Source organism: Antechinus flavipes, chromosome 3 (genome assembly GCF_016432865.1).
Source record: "Antechinus flavipes isolate AdamAnt ecotype Samford, QLD, Australia chromosome 3, AdamAnt_v2, whole genome shotgun sequence".
Classification (NCBI taxonomy): Eukaryota; Metazoa; Chordata; class Mammalia; order Dasyuromorphia; family Dasyuridae; genus Antechinus; species Antechinus flavipes.
Window position 1 is genome coordinate 287,181,473 of NC_067400.1, and position 20,858 is coordinate 287,202,330.

General features: G+C 36.1%; 1 protein-coding gene across 6 annotated transcripts in view; it reads left to right on the top strand.

Annotated features, from left to right (window-relative positions):
• SH3KBP1 (SH3 domain containing kinase binding protein 1) overlaps positions 1-16,341 on the top strand; it is a 457,572-nt gene extending 441,231 nt beyond the window's left edge. For all 6 annotated transcript variants that reach the window (XM_051985147.1, XM_051985148.1, XM_051985150.1 and 3 more), the window contains 5 exons: positions 3,634-3,743; positions 5,692-5,820; positions 8,377-8,651; positions 10,970-11,033; positions 14,088-16,341. In XM_051985147.1, coding sequence (XP_051841107.1) covers positions 3,634-3,743; positions 5,692-5,820; positions 8,377-8,651; positions 10,970-11,033; positions 14,088-14,129 — 620 coding nt within the window. In that variant the 3' untranslated portion in view covers positions 14,130-16,341. The remainder of the gene's footprint in view (positions 1-3,633; positions 3,744-5,691; positions 5,821-8,376; positions 8,652-10,969; positions 11,034-14,087) is intronic.
• Positions 16,342-20,858: the final 4,517 nt, after the last annotated feature.

Below are 20,858 nucleotides of genomic sequence, written 5' to 3' on the forward strand. Positions count from 1 at the left end.
CAGAGGGAATTGGTGGTAAGAGATGGCCCAAGAGCTGAAAGGAACTATAGGTGTTAGCTAGACCATCTTCCTCCTATTCTGTGAGACTCAGAAGGGCTCAGGGCAACACTGTCATTAAAACTCTGGTGCTGTGACTCCTGTGCAATGTGCTGACAGAAATTCTCCAGCTCAAAAATCCAGTACTTTCCTTATTTCACCACAGTAATTGATCCCTCCTTCCTTCCTTCCATCCATCCTTCCATCCTTTCTTCCTTCCTTCTTTCCTTCTTTCCATCCATTTTTCCTTTCCTCTTTAGTGGAGAAGAATCCTCTAGAAACAGTAGCCATATTGAAAAAGCCTTTTCTACAAACTAACCTTCCATGATGTAGTCTATGATTTCCTTACTGAGAAAGTTTGAAGACAGATTAAAGAGGGAATATTGAAAATCGGCTGAGAGGATCACAGTTTATACTTCTAGGGACTTTCCAAGATGGGTTATTAATCACATTCATACTTGATGATTCATTAATCAAATAGAGCTACCTAAATCATCATTTGTGAAAGGCAACAAAAACAGAAAAACAGTGAGATTATAATAGTTACTAACCTTTTCTTTTAAAAAAATAAGTTTTAAAAGGCTTAACCTATGTAAAAGGTGCCCATCAAACTATGACAAGTCCTTGAACTCTGAAAGAAATGTTATGTAGATAAGGTTGGATGGTAGATGAGGGGGTAGGAAGGCTCTCAATTGGAATTTATCCTAGCTCCAAGGCAGAAGAAGACAGTATTGAATTCTTGCAACTCTTTAAGAAGAAGGTGTAGGAATTCACATAAAAGGTGCCTAAAATAGAAAAATGCTGCTTAAATTGAACCTGGGTCCAGGTTCCAGACTCTTCTGAGTTGACTTTTATAGAACCTATTTATTTGGTAACTCAAGCCTCTCGTTGTCTCCAATATAACACAATGTCTTCCATATAGGAAGTGTTTAATTCAATCAAACACATGCCTACTATGAACTCATAGGAAGTGAGGGAGACAGACAAGAGACAAGGAAGGAAGGAAGAAGGAAAAAAAGAGAAAGAGGAGCAGAGGAAAGAAGAGAGGATATAAATAAAATTAATTACATCAAATATCCTGCTCTCAAGATACTTACAATCTTATGATGGGAGTAGAGGCCTGGAGCAAGAAAGGTATAAATAACAGTGATATAATAGAGAATATAAGTGAAAATGAAGAAATCCTGAAAAAGTACAATGAAAATTTTGAGGATAAAGAAATTAATTCACCCACCCCTTGGCTTTAAATTCACCTTTCCAAAGCTTTCTGTCCTTCCTAACAGCAAAATTCAAAAAATACGTAAAATTTTAGCATCCTTTTAGTCCCATTTTTAAACCTTTTCTTGCTCTCAGTGTCTGGTTCCCACTCCCATTCTCCCTCTTGCTCCCTTACTCTACTGTATCACTGCCTGGGGCCTCTTTTTTTTGTGATGGCCTTACCAGATCTAGACTTTCTTAATCACAGCCAACACTCAAAACATATTTCTGTTTCTTTCCTTTAGAGCCCTCTTAGGTGACTACCTGACTTCTCTGTTAAACCAATTTATTTTCAAATGTTGATACTGATGCGAGGTTATTGTGTTACAGATGAATTTTTAAACATTTTGTTTAAGAGAATGAGGAGGGGCTAGCAAGAAAGGTTTAGGCATCTTAGTAAGGCCAGCAGGAAAGAGTTGGGGTAGGGGGAGGACCTTTACTTAGGTCATTGCCTTCTCTAACTCAAGGGAGGACCAATCTTTGGAAAGAATTTGAGAATATCACATGTTTGCTCATTTCCCACGCCCAAGGGTTTGTGAGGCTATATTAAATTTTACACAAAAACCTTAAAAGCTCGTATAAAATAATTACTTCATTATTCACTTACCAGGTGCAAGAATCATATAAGTGAACCAAATGTCAGGTTCATGTGACTATGATTTACTAGCTTCTGTTGACCAATGAATCATGTTTGACTCTGCTTAGCTCATTTCAGGAGCTGATGTCCAAACTGTTCAACTCCAGTATCCCATTAACAGGATAAGCCATATTATTTTGACTATCAACAAAAGAAGGCCAAAGATTTGTTTAGCAACTTTTTCCTTGTCTAATCATTGTATTTGTTAGAATATAAAAGGCATTCCTTGTCCCATCAGGTAACAAAATAGTGCATTCCCAGGCTTGAAGCACAGTGTGCCTTTGGGCCCTTCTCTCTCTCCATCAATTATTTCTGCATTTGTTAATGAATCACAGACACATCTACATGCATTGAAGTCATTTCTTTTTTCCTCCCTGAAATATTTAGAACCTTGATTCTCTCATTCCCTTCTAAATCTACCTTGCCTTCCAAAGCTCTCTCTTATGTCCCCTTTATCAGTAAAATGTATGTTGTAGAATATATACATATATAATGTTTTACTATCATCACTTAATGAAATGAAAGCTCTTGGGAGGCAGGATCTATGTCATTGCTCATCATTTTAACTCCAGTGTCTGGCACTGTGTGTTATAGGTGCTTTAAAATGTCAGTTCAATTGCATTGAAGCCATTACCCCAAATTATTTTTGAAAGATGATGTAACTCTAGAAATCAGAAGGGGTGTCTAGGCCAGAAGATCTCTGCTGGGCACATAGTTGATGTTCAATAAGTATTTGATTTTTTGATGATATCCAGTCTCATCTTCAGTTTACAAGATGTTTATTGAATACTTACTATCTGAGTAGCTTGGGAAGACCTTATGGTCTAGTTGAAAATATAAAAAACATCCATATACATGAAAAGTTATATAAAATATAATATATCTTAGGACAAAATAGGAAGTGAATGATGGGTTTGAGAAGACATTAAATAACAATAACACAACCAAATGGATTTCCTAGGCCTTCTACAAGGATGCCTTTTGTATTCTGGAATCAATCACTGGTAATCAATATACCCTTTGCTATGGTAACAGTTTTTGGTAACTGCTTTTTCTATTGATGCAACCAGAACACTTTATCTATTAAATTTTACCTTTAGTGGTGAAAGAAAGAGGCTTCTAAGAGCAATGCCCTCCCTTTTTTCTACAGCTCTTCTAAGATTTATGGAAGCAGCTCTTTCCATGCTGAAGGAAAATTCATGCAGTACTTTCCTTTTCCCACAGTAGCTTCCTAAACTGAGAGAGAAAATTAATTCACTCAGTTTCTGTAATATTTTTTTGTAGACCCTCATGAATACCTAGATACCTAAAGAGATAAATTATAAATAAGTAGGTAGGAAGATAGGAAGATAGAGCATTTATTAAATGTTTTCTATGTGCCAGGCAGTGTGCTAAATGCTGGGAATACAAATAAATAAGCCAGATCCTCTTTATCTTAAAAGGGGCTACATTCTAATCGAGGAAGACAATTCATAAAGAGATGAGACAAGAGATAGAAAGGTAGCATTGCCAGGAGGAGTGAGACAGCAGTTATGGTGTGGAGAAGGACCAGAGGCAGGTCTGAAGCTCACTTCATATGGGGTGGGGGGAAATGTATTTCTTTGTGACATGTGAAGGGGCCCTCAATTCATTCTTCTTATTCTCATAAGATTTTTTTTCCTTCCATCACAGTTGTTTTCTTTTTCTTTTTGCTTTTATTTTAGACCTAGAAGGTTTCGACTCTGTGGTATCATCTACTGAGAAGCTCAGTCATCCGACAACAAGCAGACCAAAAGCCACTGGTAGACGGCCCCCGTCCCAGTCTCTCACATCTGTAAGTGATTCCTAATCATCACTGTCCCTCTTCTTTGCTTGTAAAATCAGAGATGATCTAGGATACCTCATTGGAGAGGTAGTGATTTATCCGAAGCAGTTTATGCTTAGTGGGTTCACTAAGCATAAGTACAAATGGAACATGTAGAATCTGAATTCTCTGTTTATGATTTTGTTTTTTATGCATATCTGTGAAAAGAAAAAAATGCAACAGACCCTTTTCCTCCTTCCCCTCTTCCAGGCCATATACTCCCTCATTTCCTTCATTGGAGTGGAATCAGAATGAAAGAAATGATTGATGATAAATGGAGCTGATCCAGACTAACACACACACACACACACACACACACACACACACACACATCCTCTACTATCTAATTTACTAATGAGGAAACTAAAATCCAGGGAGTTTAGAGCCATAAAGCTTCATGCAAGGATTTTTAACTGAAGTCTCTAATTTTTTTTTTTAATTTTGGTAACTGCATTTCAAATGATAACTTAAATAATTGTTTTCTTTTGTAATTCTGTATATTTCATTTATTTAAAAACATTATTCCAAGAAGGAATCCATAGGTTTTATCAGATTGCCAAATGAGCCCATGATGTGAAAAAGGTAAAGAACCTCTAGAACCCTTACTGACATTAAGTTATCCATATAATCATATGTAAGACACTAAGTAGTATGTAAGGTAATTATTTATGTTTTATATTAGTGAGGGCCTTTGAGTTGGGAAGCATATGTAACTAATAGGATCACAGTTTTTAGAACTTGAAGAGACCTCAGAAGCCATCTAAAGTAGTTTTCATTTTATAGATGAGGAAATAGGTTTAGGAAACAAAGTAATTTCCTAAAGGAAGGTATAGGTAGGAATTGGCAGAGCTAGGATTTGAACTTAGATCCTCTCTCTCTCTACCCTCTACCCCCCATTCTCTTTTCTCTATTTCTCTCCCTCTTTTCCTTTTCCTTCTGCTTCTCCCTCTTCTTCCTCCTTTCTCTGTCTCTATTTCTGTTTCTCTCTTTTTCTCTCCTTTTTCTCCTCTTCTCTTTTCCTTTCTCTCCTTCTCTCTCTCTCTCTCTCTCTCTCTCTCTCTCTCTCTCTCTCTCTCTCTCTCTCTCTCTTCCCTCACTTTTCCATCGTAGAACTATAAAGATCATTATGTATATGCTATAGGACTGTGGATAAACCATTTAATTTCTGGATAAGCCTGTTTAATTGTAAATGGGGAAAATAATATCTCATAGGGTTATTGTGAGAATCAAATAAGAAATGTGCTTTGCAAACCTTAAAACATAAAATTAAAATGTCATTAATAAATAAGTCCAGAATGATATGTTGGCAAAATGTCCAGATTAGTAATGTTGAAAGGGGGCCTGGGTTCCAATATCATCTTTAGTGTTTTCTACTTGTGGGACTTTGGATGCATCCATTAATCTCTCTGGGCCCCAATTTCCTCATTTTAAGAAGCAGGCTGGACTAGATGGCCTCTGAGGTCCTATCTGTGGCCCCAAGATATCCAGTCAGATGTGGAATTTGCCCACAGGATGGAAATGATCCCTTTCTCTCATGCTGTTGAAGAGAACAAGGAGATAGTTCTCTCCTCCCATGACATGTCCAAGGAAGAGTTCTCCTTGAGATACTTTAGGCTATAGCGAACCTAGAGAGATTTCAAAGCAAAACAGCATAAATAACAGGTAGAATTGGAATAATTCAGAAACAACATCCTTTAGCCAATTTAAATGAGGCATTTTGGGGATCGGTGGAATAGGAGACCTAGTGTAAAGTCCTGGTTTATTTACCTGGTAAGCCTTACTTTGCTCATCTGTTAAATGGGAATAATCCTGCTTTTCCGGGTTCACAAAGGCCATGGTGAGCATACAATGAATGATCTTACCTGGCACATCCATGATATTAACAAGACTTTCTTCCCTTTCTCTGTGCCTCACCTAGTCTTCCCTTTCAAGTCCTGATTTCTTTGACTCTCCAAGCCCAGAAGAAGATAAAGAGGAGCACACTTCCCTTGCACACAGAGGAATAGACGTGTCCAAGAAGACGGCAAAGACTGTTACCATATCACAGGTAGGGGTACGAGCACGTATAAGGTGCCCTTGGGTCCCCATTCTTTCACTCTAAAGACTCTAAAGACAAATTAGGGTGAACTGAAAACACAGACATTTAGGGGATGCTCAGATAGCATCGATTGGTTTAATCATTAAGGCAGACAGCATCTCAGTGAAATGTCATTGACTTTTTGGAAGCTTTAGTTATAGTAGGTAGGTGTCAGCTAGTTAGAATTCCTGAGATTTCTAAGTTCAATATTTGTTTTCCACACAATTTCCTCCTATACCCCTTCCAAGCCTCAAAAACTACAATCTAGCAGCTCCTAAAATAAATACATAAAATGCTGTGCCTTACTTTTTGCTTCTTTCCCAGGAGACTTAATAGTCCCTCATGCACAAATATTTGTCAGGTCATGAGATATTTTTGGAAAGGTCTGCCTTTAAATTAGTGTAAGGGGTTCTCATAGGAGGCAGCTTGAACTAATAATGAATAGAAAGAGCTGACCTCAGTCATGAAGATCTTGTTTTGGGCCTTGTTTTTGACATTTACTAGCTATGTAACCATGGGAAATTAGCTTAACCACTCATTGCCTTCAAATAATTAATTGTGCTACAGATTTCAGAGAATTTGCTCATCTGCATTGGGAGGGGTATTTTTCTCACAGACAACTAATTCCATATTCTGATCAATAAAATCATAGGTCTGGGTCAAAAAAGGAGCAGACTGTTAAAAGAAAACAGAAATAATATTCCCATGAAAGGAAAGAATGACATATTTAAGGGTGGATTTTAGGTGTTTTAAGTTTTAACATTTTATTTCTGTAGTCCTCTTTAAAATATCCATTTCTAAGATGGTGTGAGCAATTTAAAATAATTGGTCAATAAGAAATAAGGGAAGCCTTTGTATGATGAATAGGGTATGTGTATAACTAATATGACCTTACAGCTACCGTCCCTCTCCCTGATCTTTGATCCAGCTTCATTGACCTCCTGGCTATTCCTCACACAATATACTCCATAACATGATGTTTCATATTTTGGCTCTTAGCATTTTAACTGGTTATTTCTCATCCCTGAAATGCTTGCCCTCCTCATCTCTGCTTCCTGACTTCCCAATTAAAATCCATTCTTCTACAGGTAGCCTTTCCTGGTCTCTCTTAATTGTTGTACCTTCCTTCTGTAATTTCTTATTTATTTTGTGTATAACTTGTTTGTACATAGTTTATTGCATGTTGTCTCCCTCATTAGATTGAATTTCTCAAGAGCTGAGAGTATCTTTTACCTTTCTTTCTATCCCTAGCACAATGTCTGGCACATAGCAAGCTCTTAATAAATGTTTATTGACTGACTAGGGAGCATCTGGAATATCTTCTCCCAAGGGTCCTCAAACTTTTTAAATAGGGGGCCAGTTCACTGTCCCTCAGACTGTTGGAGGGCCAGACTATAGTAAAAACAAAAACTTTGTTTTGTGGGTCTTTAAATAAAGAAACTTCGTAGCTCTGAGTGAGGGGGATAATCGTCCTCAGCTGCCACATCTGGCCCGTGAGCCGTAGTTTGAGGACCCCTGTTCTAACCATTCTGGCATTCCTGGGAACATGAACTAAGATAAAAAATAAAATGTTTACTTATTAAAATAGAATCAAGATATCTCTTATGTTTATTAGAAATTTAATTATGAGCATACATGTTAAGACATTTTTGAGAGAAATATAAAAGAAATGAACATTTCTCAGGGATTTTAATTTTTTGCATTTTCCAGGATGGTGGTACATGCATCTTTTACAATAGTTGCAATCTAATGTAATGCACATTACCCTGAAAATAATATAGGCAATTAGCATTCATGAAATGGCAAGCACTGTGTTAAGTGCTGGGGCTACAAGGAAAGGCAAAGATTCTCCCTACTTTTGAGGAGCTCACATGCTGATGAGGGAGACAACATGGGAAAATCACTCTATATAGACAAGTTACAGTTAGACCAGACTGGGGCTAATCTAAGAAGAGTGGCGTTGAGATAACCAGGGACTAGGAAAGGCCTTCTTGCAGAAAACAGGATTTTACATGGGTTTTGAAGGCAGCCTGGGAAGCTGAGAGATGAGGAGGGAGAACCTTCCAGGTGTGGGGCAGCCAAGATGGAGTATTCTGTGTAAGGTACAGCTAGGAGCTGACTGTCATTGGATTACTGGGTATGTCTGAAAAATAGGGAATGCTTTGCAAATTTGCATGTCAAACAAGCTTGCAATTTATTTAAAATATCATGTCAGGGTTCCTTTAAATAATAAATCTAATAGAGGATTCAATTTTCTCATCCCATCCACCAAATTGTCTATTACTTAAAACAAGGTAAGCCAGTCTGAAAGCTTCTGTAGCTTTCAAGCGGGCCGTTAGTGACATCTAGTGGTAGGGTCGGCCTCCAGTTTTGTTACATAAATATGGTGTGTTTTTATTTACTGTGGTCTCTGAGGGAGTTTGCATAATGGAAGGCCCGGTGGGAAAGGGCAGCTTTTGGCTGTTTTCTGGTAGACCCGAGCAGGCTGGCAGCTCATCAGTGGGTTTTGTTCCTGGTCTCCCATAGGTATCCGACAACAAAGCCTCCTTGCCTCCAAAGCCTGGGGGGATGGCTGCTGTTGGGAGCAGCACACAAACTGCACTCTCTTCCTCCTCCTCGTCTTCCCTTCACTCAGCGTCTTTGGGAACAGCGAGTCACCGGTCAAACTCCCCTTCCCTGTTCAGCATCGAAGGAAAGCCAAAGACTGAGCAGTTGAGCTATGGTCAGTCAGCTGTGGAAGAGCTTAGGACACAAGTGAAAGAGTTGAGGACCATCATTGAAACGATGAAGGACCAGCAAAAGTGAGTGTTATAGGAGTTATCTAATTCCTCTTTTCAGGGGTTTGCTTGTAATCTTGTGTTTTTTTTTTTCCTTCCCTAGAAAGCAAAACCTTAAATTACAAATCATCCAGCACTCATATAAGGTATAAAGTCTGAATTGGCTGGTGGCTTAGTATATCCCAAAACTCTGAAAAAATTTTAAGGTCTACCAGACTCTCTTTGAATGATGTAGAAGGTTTTTGAATGACCAAAGGATACCCAGAAAGTCCCTTAGTTTGACAGGTGGGGGTTAGCAGGAAGTGTTCCCCCAAAGCAAGACTTTCTGAACTCTTTTCTCTTCTAGATTGGGGAGTTCCGAGACTTACAAAGGGTAGGAGAACCTTCAAATTATCAGCACTATCATGCAGTTTGATGACAAGAAGTCTCTAGGGTCCACTCCATTCTGTTCTTGATTGTAGTGTGATATTTGAAGCCCTATCATATCCTCTCAGCCTCTGGCTACCCTCATTACAAGCCATGGGGGAGGAATAGATAAACAAGAAGGCAGTATTTTTATAGTCTAGGTCTTCTCTAAGACATTCCTTCATATATCCTCTCAGCTTTTCTGAGGCAGAGATTGAGACAATGGGGATGGGAGGTAGTGGGTAGGACTTAAATATCTTAAAACTAATATTGAAATAATCAGAAAGCTTTTAATTGAATTCATACTCTATGTAGTTATTTTTCTATTTGTACTATAAAAATAATTTTTATTTTTATATTATTATTTATAATAATTAATTATAAAAATAATAAAAAAGTAATTGGGGTATTGTCTGTTTCCTCAATGCATTTACAATCTAATTGGAAAAAGCAAGACGTAAATAGTAAGAAATAATGACACATGATTTCCCTGCCTACATATCTTCTCTACTATAATGAATCCCATGAGGGATTCATTATAGTACCTAAATATCTTCCTCATATACCATTTTTATCTTTCAGTCAAGAACTCAAAATGGCTCTCTCTCTTCTATCCAAACTCCTCCCCTTGTCCTTCATGGTTCATCATCAGTATTGTGTCTCAATATTTCTTATCAAAATCTTTATACTCCAGATCATACTCTTTTCAGTTCACTGCATATGCTGGTCTTCAGGTTCCTGCTTTTTCTCATATTGTTCTTCCTGTCTAAAGTGCTTCCTACCTTTTTCTCTGTGGATCAGTGCTCAGTTCTTCCATCAAAAACTGGATCAATAAGCATCCCTCCAAGAAACGTTTTCTTAATAGCTTTTTATTTACAAGTTATATACATGAGTAATTTTACAGCATTGACAATTGCCAACCTTTTGTTACAATTTTTCCCCTCCTTCCCCCCACCCCCTCCCCTAGATGGCAGGATGACTTATACATGTTAAATATATTAAAGTTTAGATTAAATACAAAATAAGTATACATGTCCAAACCATTATTTTGCTGTACAAAAAGAATTGGACTCTGAAATATTGTACAATTAGCCTGTGAAGGAAATAAAAAAATGCAGGCGGGCAAAAATATAGGGATTGGGAATTCAATATAATGGTTCTTAGTCATCTCCCAGAGTTCTTTCGCTGGGTGTAGCTGGTTCAGTTCGTTACTGCTCCATTGGAACTGATTTGGTTCATCTCATTGCTGAAGACGGCCAGGTCCGTCAGAATTCATCATCATATAGTATTGTTGTTGAAGGCATACTATTTAAAAAAAAAAAAAAAAAGAGGTAAGGAGGGATTTTTTTAAGTAACCATATTTGTGCCAACCTGGATTGAATTTTGCCATTTTTATCTTTGAAGTGGGGTGGACTCTCAGGCTTATTTTTAATCAGTATTTGTGATTATGAAAAAAAATTAGCCTATTTTTATGAGCTTTTGGATAGTTGAATTTATTTTCCCAAAGATTGCCTATATGTGTGCTGCACCTTGACACCTTGTCAAATTTAAAGACTTTTGGTCTAATAATATTCTTATAATATTTAATAAGGGACTATGTGAGAATCAATTAAATGCCACCAATAAAACTTGTAAAAATTAAAAATCTATGAAAGGAAAAAATGTAGCTGTGAAACAACATATCTTTTCAAATAAATATGATATTTTAATTAATGCTAAATAGCAATTTGGTAAATATGTTGTTATCAAAGTTATATTACAAGGATATGAGGAAGTTGCTCTTGGCTATGTCATTTAAACTTAACCAAGGAAAATAAAATGTATCATTTTTTTGTAAAATATTATTAATTAGGGAGAATTTAAAACATTCCAGAGCAAAAGAAATATTTGAATTAAAATAATCAAGCTTCTCTTTAAAAACTCTTTTCCATTTTCAGAAGAGAAATTAAGCAGTTATTGTCTGAATTGGATGAAGAAAAGAAGATTCGTCTTCGATTACAGGTATGTGGTAGCACTTTTTGTGGGTGGACTTTAGGGACATATTTGGGGAAATAAAAAGAACTGGGAGCTAGGCAATCTGGGTTCCAATTGCAACAGCTGCTGTGTGATGTTGAACAAATCACTTTGACATCTTTCAGACTGTTTTCTTCATTGATAAAATGACAGGATAAGTATTTTCTCAGTTTCCTTTCAACTCTAAAGTTCTTTGCATTTGGACAAAGACTAGTTCCAGGATTTTTATTTGAAAAGAAATTATCCTTTCTGTCTAAACTAGAAAATGTATTTTACTGATGCCAATTAATTTTTAAAGATTAATGTAGGGTTTTTTTATTATAGTTTTTTATTTACAAGATATATGCATGGGTAATTTTACAGCATTGACAATTGCCAAACCTTTTGTTCCAACTTTTCCCCTTCTTCTCCCCACCCCCTCCCCTAGATGGCAGATAGACCAATACATGTTAAATATGTTAAAGTATAAATTAAATACAATATAAGTATACATGTCCAAACAGTTATTTTGCCGTACAAAAAGAATCAGACTTTGAAATAGTGAGATTAATGTAGGTTTAAAGAATTTCCTTCTTTGGAAATGAATAAATCTGGGAAGAAGCAACAAAACATCCCTTCAAACTGTGATGCCTTGTTTGCAATTCATTTTAGATTTAGATATCTGTTCTATAAAGAATGTTCCCCAGCTGTGGGGCATGGAGGTATAAGTTTATAATCCCTTACTGGTGGAATGTTTGAGGCTGGGCTTCAGTCGGCTAAAGTTAATTATGTGTCCACACTATGTCTGGTCCCAACCCTATCCAAGGAGAGGTAAGCCGGCCTGAGTTAGAAATGGCGATCAGTGGCAGGATTTGGCCCATAAATGGCCTCAGTGCTTCTATCTTGGGCAAGATACTGAGATTTAGTGTTGAAAAATAAACAAATAAAAGAATTTTTATTTTGAGGTGGTTCTTATAGATACTGCAAGAAAGTACTACATTGGGAAATCCCTATTATATATAGTCTGGTGGTGTCTGTCATAACTTTGAGACCCCTGGGATATACCTGTCCGTATTTAAATTTCTTTTTCTTTTGCTGTGCTAGCCCAGGCTTTGTTAGCCCCTCTCCTGGAATGAGCAGTTATACTGCCCTCTTCTGGTGAACTCTGAAATCATTAAAATAAGTTTGACAGAAAACACGAAGCATTCTAAGAGAAAGGCACAAACTCTTCCTTTACTTTAGTTTTAAGCGGGGTTTCTAGGAGAAACAAGGCTAATGTAAAAATGAAGAGGAAACCAGTGGGCAAAACGTTGGGGAAACCGATACCCCCTTCCCCTCCCCCTCAATCAATAGCACTGCTAAGTCCGGCGTCTCTTGTTGCAGTACATCCTATACGGGCCACTAGGTGGTGCCATAGTTCGCCAAGTGCCAGGTTGGGAAGATTCATATCCGGAGTTCAAATCTAGCCTCTCTCTGGATGAGTCACTTACTCCCGTTTGCTTCCGTTTCCTCATCTATAAAACAAGCAGGAGAAGGAAATGACAAATCACTTCTGTGTCTTTGCGGAGAAAATCCCAAATGGGTCACAACTAAAAGAACTGAATGATAAATGCGCACCGTTTTGAGAGAGTTGAAGCAGAAGATTGACCTTAATGCACACATTGATATGGGCAGATTCTCCCTGTGGTAGAATCTCAGAATCCTTCTAAAAACCTTGAGATAGCTTATGACATTATATATATACATAATAGGTATTGAATGAGAACAAAAAAGGAATTATACCATTTATTCACTTTCTACTGCATAATATATAGATGATATAATCTCCATGTGAATGATACATATAGATAGAAAGAAAGGAAAGAAGGAATGAAGGAAGGAAGAAAAAGAGAGAGAGGGAGGGAGAGAGAGAGAAAGAAATAGAAAGGAAGGAAGAAAACAAGAAAGAAAAAGTCAATGGTATAAAGAAATATGTAAGGGGCAACTAGATTGTGCAGTAGATAAGAGCATCAGCCCTGGAGTCAGGAGGACCTGAATTCAAATGTAGCCACACACTTATCACTCATTAGCTAAGCAGTCCTAGGCAAATCACTTAACCCCAATTGCCTTGCATGTATATGTATATATGTGTTCATGTATACATATGTGTATGTCTCTGTATATATGTGTGTGTGTATATATATACATATATATACACACACACATTGTTTTTATCAATTTTTTTAGGCTTTCATTTTTCATTTTATTCATATACTATTAGGAATTATCTTAAAAAATCTACCAAGTTTTGACCATAAATCATAAGCCAACTATATTTCCCTTAGCCCAAAATTGAGAAGCACTTTTTAAATGACTGCTGCACACCAGGCATTGAGCTAAGCCCTGGGGATATATTAGAAGGAGGGAAAGGATCTTTGCTCTCAGCTAGTTTACAGTTTAATACGGGAAGCGATATGTAAACAACTATATACAAATCACACATAAATAGGATAAATTTAGAGATAATCAACAAGAAAGGAATTTCTGGTATTAAGTGTAGCATCAGGGATGATGAGGCAGCAAGGTGATCCAGGAGATTGAGTGTCAAACCTGAGGTTGCTTCAAATCTGACTTCAGACACTTACCAACTGTTCAATTCTGGGAGAGTGACTTAACCTCTGTCTTCCTCAACTTTCTCCTCTATAAAATGGGGATAATCCCAGAGTTCTTGGAAGGATAAAATGAGAGAATCCAGTTAGCTAGGCGGCGCAATGAATAGAATGCTGTACCTGGAATCAAGAAGGTTTGAATTCAAATTTGACCTCAGATGCTTCACCTCTGTCTGCTTTAATTCATTCATCTATTAAATGAGGATAATAATAGCACCTATCTCCTAGGGTTGTTGTAAGGATCAAATGAGATTGTATTTATGAAGTGTTTTTCAAACTTTAGAGTGTATTATTGTTATTACTATTATATATATATAGTTATTATTTTAAGAACTTCTCTTACAAAAGTTGGATTTTTCTCTGAGACTTTATTTTCACCCAATTAATTTGGTTCCTTTTTTTTTTTTTTTGATAGATGGAAGTTAATGATATAAAGAAAGTTCTTCAATCAAAGTGAATTCTTGATAGATGAAATGTTACATTATTCATCATGAATCTGAGACTCAGATTTCTGCCCCAGCCAAAATAACTTTGTGCCAAATGATTTAAGGTTTGCCTCGACATTTCCCTGTTTGAAGGATTAGCACAAAAAGTTTTGAATAGCACAACACAAAATTCCATCCTAGAGGAAAGACTTCCCCTGTGGTGTGGTTGTGACTTAAAACTGAGTGGATTGTGCTAACAGCTTCTCTACTTCAAGACCACAAGTGAAATGAAAACTCAGGCAGTTTAGTCCATAGTGGTACTATTTTGATGATATTTTCCATAAATAAAATGTATTTCAGATTATTGGTTTACAAGCTTTATAATTTTATGATTTTTTTAAACGTCTTTTGTCACAAATTCCTATAATGTTTGTACTACATATAGTTAGGAATGAATGTTTACTATTTCTTTTTGCTTTGAATAGAAAACAGCCTAATTTTAATTTTTGTCTTATTGTTTAGGATTCTCTTACATATGCAATTTTATGCCCCTAAACAAACTATCACCTTGGAGAGAAATTTTAGCTTATGTATAATAGTGTATTTAAAAAAAAAAAAAAAAAGGATAATCTGGTCTTTGTAATGATCTGTGCCTTCTTTTCACCACCCTCTTGGTTGGAGCTGTTTTGATCCAACTACCATGATTATAATCCATTACTTAAGTCCACAAGAGGCCCTTCTCTTAATAGATAGCTCCTCTCAAGTAGCCAAAGGTCCCTGGAGGTGGCTATGTATTTGAGAGTGCTATGTCTTACCAGCTGTGTCTTTTTAAGCTGTCCTGGGTTTGGGTTGTTCAAGAAACCAGAAAATTCATCTCTGCTTGTTTTTTCATTAGCCAAGTTAAATTCCTGCCTCCTTTCCTTGCACCTTTTGAGTGAACAGAATATGCATTGCTATAGCAAAAATAAATAAAAGGAAAAATGCAAATAAAAACAAGGGGGAAAAAGTTGTATTTTTTCACGCACAAGATTCTCTGTTGTGTGTTATCATTTAAACTGCATTTATGTATTGCCTCTTGCCTTTGCAACCCTGTAAATCCGATGTCACATAGGTTGAATGGAATTGGGGGAGGGGGGAGGGGAAAGGAGGGTATGTGTAACTACATTGTAGCAGCTGCTAGTTCTTTCCTGCTTTTATGGATTACCTTTTTTTTTTTTTTCCTTTGAAAGGAAACTAATGTTTTCTTGTCTGCTTTATCTGTATAGTGGATGAACTGTTTGGCCCCAGAAAATGCCTCTGTTTCCTCATTTTTAATGATATTTGAAAATAAGGGTCTATATTGCAAGAAATATCTATATCTATAGATATATACATGCATATATATGTATATGTATGTATGTGTATGTGTGAATTTGGATAGAGGGGGTCTCAATTGCCTTGGAATTAAATGCTGCTTTGTCTTTTTCCTGAGTTTTATATGGAAATTACTAAATATTGATAGATTTGCACAATCACAAAGAGTGAGAATTGGTAGTACTTTACAAAACTCTCCCATAATTTAATTAATGATCATATAAAACATCATAAGTAGATCTTTCTTGCTTTTTTTCTCCTTGACTCACTTCCTTCATCCTTCCTCCACCTAAATATCAATTGGTGCTCACCCATTTTGACATTTTGTTTCCCAAAGAGGATTTCCTTGTATGCTTAGCATTCCATCTCCATGAGAGTCCCCATTAATATAGTTTCATGTATGTTCATCTCCAGATTTATCTAAATAGCTCAGAGGAGTGGCCAAAACCCTCTTTCTCTTAGGTCCCTGGAAATGTGATTTTTAAAGAATTTTCAAAGTTAATTGCTAATTTCTATAAAAGCTTTTGCTGTTCTGTTATATAAAAAGAGAGAGTGTAGGAGGTTGGGAAGGAGACGTTGGTCGAAGGAAGGAGGAAGGGATGGGGAAGATACACTGAATTATATATTATTTCACATACTTTTGGAATACTGCTTAGCACCCACCCATGGCTGAATAGCTGCTGTTCACTCTTTATAAAATGAACCTCACTTGACATGTAAGGAAAAGCTTGGAAGTGTCATTTTGGCAAAATCTCTGCATTCAGCATGGACTGATCAGGCATCTATGAAAACTAATTTTTTTTTTTGGCTTCATTTTATAAGATTGTACTTAGGAGTGTTAAGTATTGTGCTTTGTAAAGAAGATTATTAAAATGAGATTTTGTGAAATTATTTTTGTTCCAAGTTTTCATGGTTCAAACGGAATGATTTGGGGCTAGATGTAGGCTATTTATCTTCACTCTACATTTATTATTTTACCAGAACATAATTTTGAAAGCACACACAGTACACCCTCTTAGCCTCTGCCCTTCTTTGAGAACTCAAATGATTCATTAAAATCTGTGGATATGAAAACACATTTTTAGAAATTTTCATTTTTATATTCAGAGATAAACAAAATACAAATGATCTGTGAATTCTTTTTTGAGTGGCAATAATTAAATATTATTTGAAGAATTGTATTAAATTACTTTATTTAAACACTGTCTACTAAGAGGCATTTTGGAATATGTAATTATTTTTTCTGTAGAGACAGCCAATCTCAATCATTGGATTTGCATTACATGGAACAGAGAATGGGGCCTTTCTTGTTTCTTTTCAGAACCAACTTCTTTATGAGAAAACCACATAGTGTGTACTTTGAGTATTGTCGAAATTTGTACAATAGTAGCTCTTAGGTTATGCATTTAAAGTTCTTTGGTATATTCTTCTGTTATTACTGAAATAGCTTTCACATTCAACTTTGTCTAAGCCAGTCATTTTAGCACTCATTTAAAAGTCAAGTTGTTTCAGCTTCAAGAGCACCCTATGAGAAGATTTCCATTTTGAATGGGTACAAATAGGACTGGCAAAAAGCAGCTGACCTTGTGAAGGAGGAACTTGACAGCATCTCCTGAGTTCCAAACACACAGCAGGTAAGTCTGGAAGCTAGGATGGAGCATGATAGTGCCAACAGATCCTGGAACCAATGAAACTTGTAAAACTAAAATTGGAGATAACTGCCAACTCTTGGCTATAATTAGATCCAAGAAAAGAAAATGTCTTTCCAGAATTACTTGTCTCTATCCAAGTGGTTATTTTCTTTACCACTATAGATCACAGTCCTTTGTGTCTATGTAATCACTTTTGTTAGTTTTTGTGGAGAGTCCTTTACCAACACATTCATTAAGTTTTTACATCTTAGTGAGAACCCCCCTCTCCAAGTTTTCACTAGTAGCCTTAAATATGATGAGAGTGTTGAATAGAAACTTAATGAAGTTTTACTTTAATTATTAATAATCAAGAACAAAGTTTCATTCATGAAATTGTGAAAAAGTTAGTCCTCTAATCAAAGACATTATAAATTTGCCAAGAAAATAATCATTATTTCACCTCTTAATAATATTCCTCTAAAACAGGGGTTATTAACATGGGATCCAATGAGCACCCTCGTCCCCCAACAGAGGATCAGTGGATAGATTTCAAGGGGATCATGAACTTGGATAGGAAAAACATTATTTTAATTTACATTAACTTTTTTTTTGCTGATAATTCAACAGAGCCATTTATTAAGAGAAATCATGCTGCTTATATATCTTAAAACCATGTTTTTATAAAAGGCATTGTTCTGTGACCAACTGTTTTCTATGATCTAACTCTCTGAAGCAATGTTGTTAGTTTCTGGAGACTCCATCTTGTGTAAAGTTCACAGTGCCCCAATAATTGTGCCAGGACTTTATGTTTTCTCATGATTTCAAGCTTAAATGCATCCTTCTTTAATCTTAGGAGGAGGGGAACATTCCAATGACCGAAGTCCTTAGTTTCCTGGGAGTTCTCTATATCTCCCCCTTTTTTGTTTATTGAGATGCTTTCAAGTCTTGAAGTCTGAGATCCTGCCTGCAGACATTCTCCGCAATTCTTTTAACAATAATCAGAAAACAGCTTATCAGAATAAGTTCCCAGATACAGAAATATACAAGTTAAATTACAGCAAATTGCATTGATTTCTTAACTGAATCAATTTAGCCTTTTCTTCAACTAGAAATGTAGGCTACAACACATTCTGAGAAGGGAGTCTATAATCTTTACTATTCTGCCAAAGAAGTCTATGATACCCATAAAAAAGGAATATTATGTACTTTATCCTTCAATTTATATAATCTCTCATGCATTCAATTTCAGAGAATGATGAATTGATTACAAGTAGGAAGTAGTATCGGAACAGGGAAGTGATTGCAACTCTATCAGATTAATAAGGGAAGGCTTTCTGGAAAATTTGAATTTTGTATGAAAGTACATGAATCCAAAGAGAAGATTGGATTCAGCCTAAAGATTTATCTATCTGGGAGATAAGCTTTGCATTAGGAACAATTGATGTGGAGTAGGAAAAACTGTAGTAGGATGCAATTAGAATGCTAAAATGAGAGTGTTTGCCCAGTTTGTAAAGCAATGGGTGAAAGCACATAATAAGAGGTTTAAATTTGATGATTTTAAGTCATAGAGAAAAGTACTTTTCCATTCTGTGAATGAATATATTTACAAATCTTTCCTTCATCTTCACTACTAGACCATTAGAACTGAAAGAGATAAAAAGATTTTGTCTATGGGTCACCAATGCACTGTTGGTAGAGTTGTGAACTGATCCAACCATTTAACTAAACAGTTTGGAATTATGCCCAAAAGGATATAAAATTGTGTGTATCCTTTGATCCAGCTGCTAGTTCTATATCCCAATTATATCCAAAGAAAAGTGGGGGGGGAAGACTTATATGCACAAAAATATTTATAACTTTTTTTTTGTAGTGGCTAAGAGTTGGAAATCAAAGTCATGCCCATCAGCTGGGGAATGGCTAAACAAGATGTGGTATACGATTTTTGTATGGAATGTTACTGTGTTATAAATGACAAGCAGTCAGAGTTCACAAAAAACCTGCAAAGTCTTGCGTGAAGTGAACGGAACCAGGAGAACATTGTACATAGTACTAGCAATACTGTTCGATGAAGAACTGTGAATAACTTAGCTATTCACAGCAATACAGTGATCCAAGACAATCTCAAATGACTAATGATGAAGTATACCGTCCTTCTCCAGAGAAAGAACTGATTGTTGATTGAGTACAAACTGAAACAGGCTATTTTTCACTTTTTTCCCTTTTATTTGAGTCTTGTAGAAAATTACTAATATGGAAATGTTTTACAAATATTTATACATGTATAACGTATATCTGATTGCTTACTGTCTCAGAAGGGGTAGAATTTTTTTTAATAACTTTTTATTGATAAGAGCCTATACCAGGGTAATTTTTTACAGCATTATCCCTTGCATTCACTTCTGTTCCGATTTTTCTCCTCCCTCCCTCTACCCCCTCCCCCAGATGGCAAGCAGTCCTTTATGTTAAATAGGTTACAGTATATCCTAGATACAATATATGTGTGCAGAACCGAACAGTTTTCTTGTTGCACAGGGAGAATTGAATTCAGAAAGTATAAGTAACCTGGGAAGAAAAACAAAAATGTAAGAAGTTTATATTCATTTCCCAGTGTTCTTTCTTTGGGTGTAGCTGCTTCTGTCCATCTTTGATCAATTGAAACTGAATTAGCTCTCTTTATCGAAGAGATCCACTTCTATCAGAATACCTCCTCAAACAGTATCATTGTTGAGGTATATAATGATCTCCTGGTTCTGCTCATTTCACTTAGCGTCAGTTCATGTAAGTCTCGCCAGTCCTCTCTGTATTCATCCTGCTGGTCATTCCTTACAGAACAATAATATTCTATAACGTTCATATACCACAATTTACCCAACCATTCTCCAACTGATGGGTATCCAATCAATTTTCAGCTTCTAGCCACTACAAACAGGGCTGCCACAAACATTTTGGCACATACAGGTCCCTTTCCCTTCTTTAGTATCTCTTTGGGGCATAAGCTCAGTAGAAACACTGCTGGATCAAAGGGTATGCACAGTTTGATAACTTTTTGAGCATAGTTCCAAATTGCTCTCCAGAATGGCTGGATGTGTTCACAATTCCACCAACAATATATCAGTGTCCCAGTTTTCCCGCATCTCCTCCAACATTCATCATTATTTTTTCTTGTCATCTTAGCCAATCTGACAGGTGTGTAGTGGTATTTCAGAGTTGTCTTAATTTGCATTTCTCTGATTAATAATGATTTGGAGCATATTTTCATATGTCTATAAATAGTTTCAATTTCTTCATCTGAGAATTGTCTGTTCATATCCTTTGACCATTTATCAATTGGAGAGTGGTTTGATTTCTTATAAATTAGAGTCAATTCTCTATATATTTTGGAAATGAGGCCTTTATCAGAACCTTTGATTGAAAAAATGTTTTCCCAGTTTATTGTTTCAGGAAGGGGTAGAATTTGAAACTAAAAACTTTTAAAAATTGGAGGGAAAAACAAATTAGTCCACATTCTTTGTGCTATAATTGATATAATGGAGATGGAGAGGGAATAAATTAATTGAATTGTGACTGGATGTTTTCCAGCTCTGAACTCTTTCAGCTGTACTGTATGGATTCTCTCATTGGTTAAGTTACTCAGTATTCCATTTCCATAGCTCCTTAGCCCAAGAATAATACCAAATACTGAAGTGTGCTTCATTCCATGGAAAGTTTTATTGCAATGCAAAAAAAAAAAAAAAAAAAAAAAATCAGGTGAGGTGTGTGCCCTAAACATAATAATTA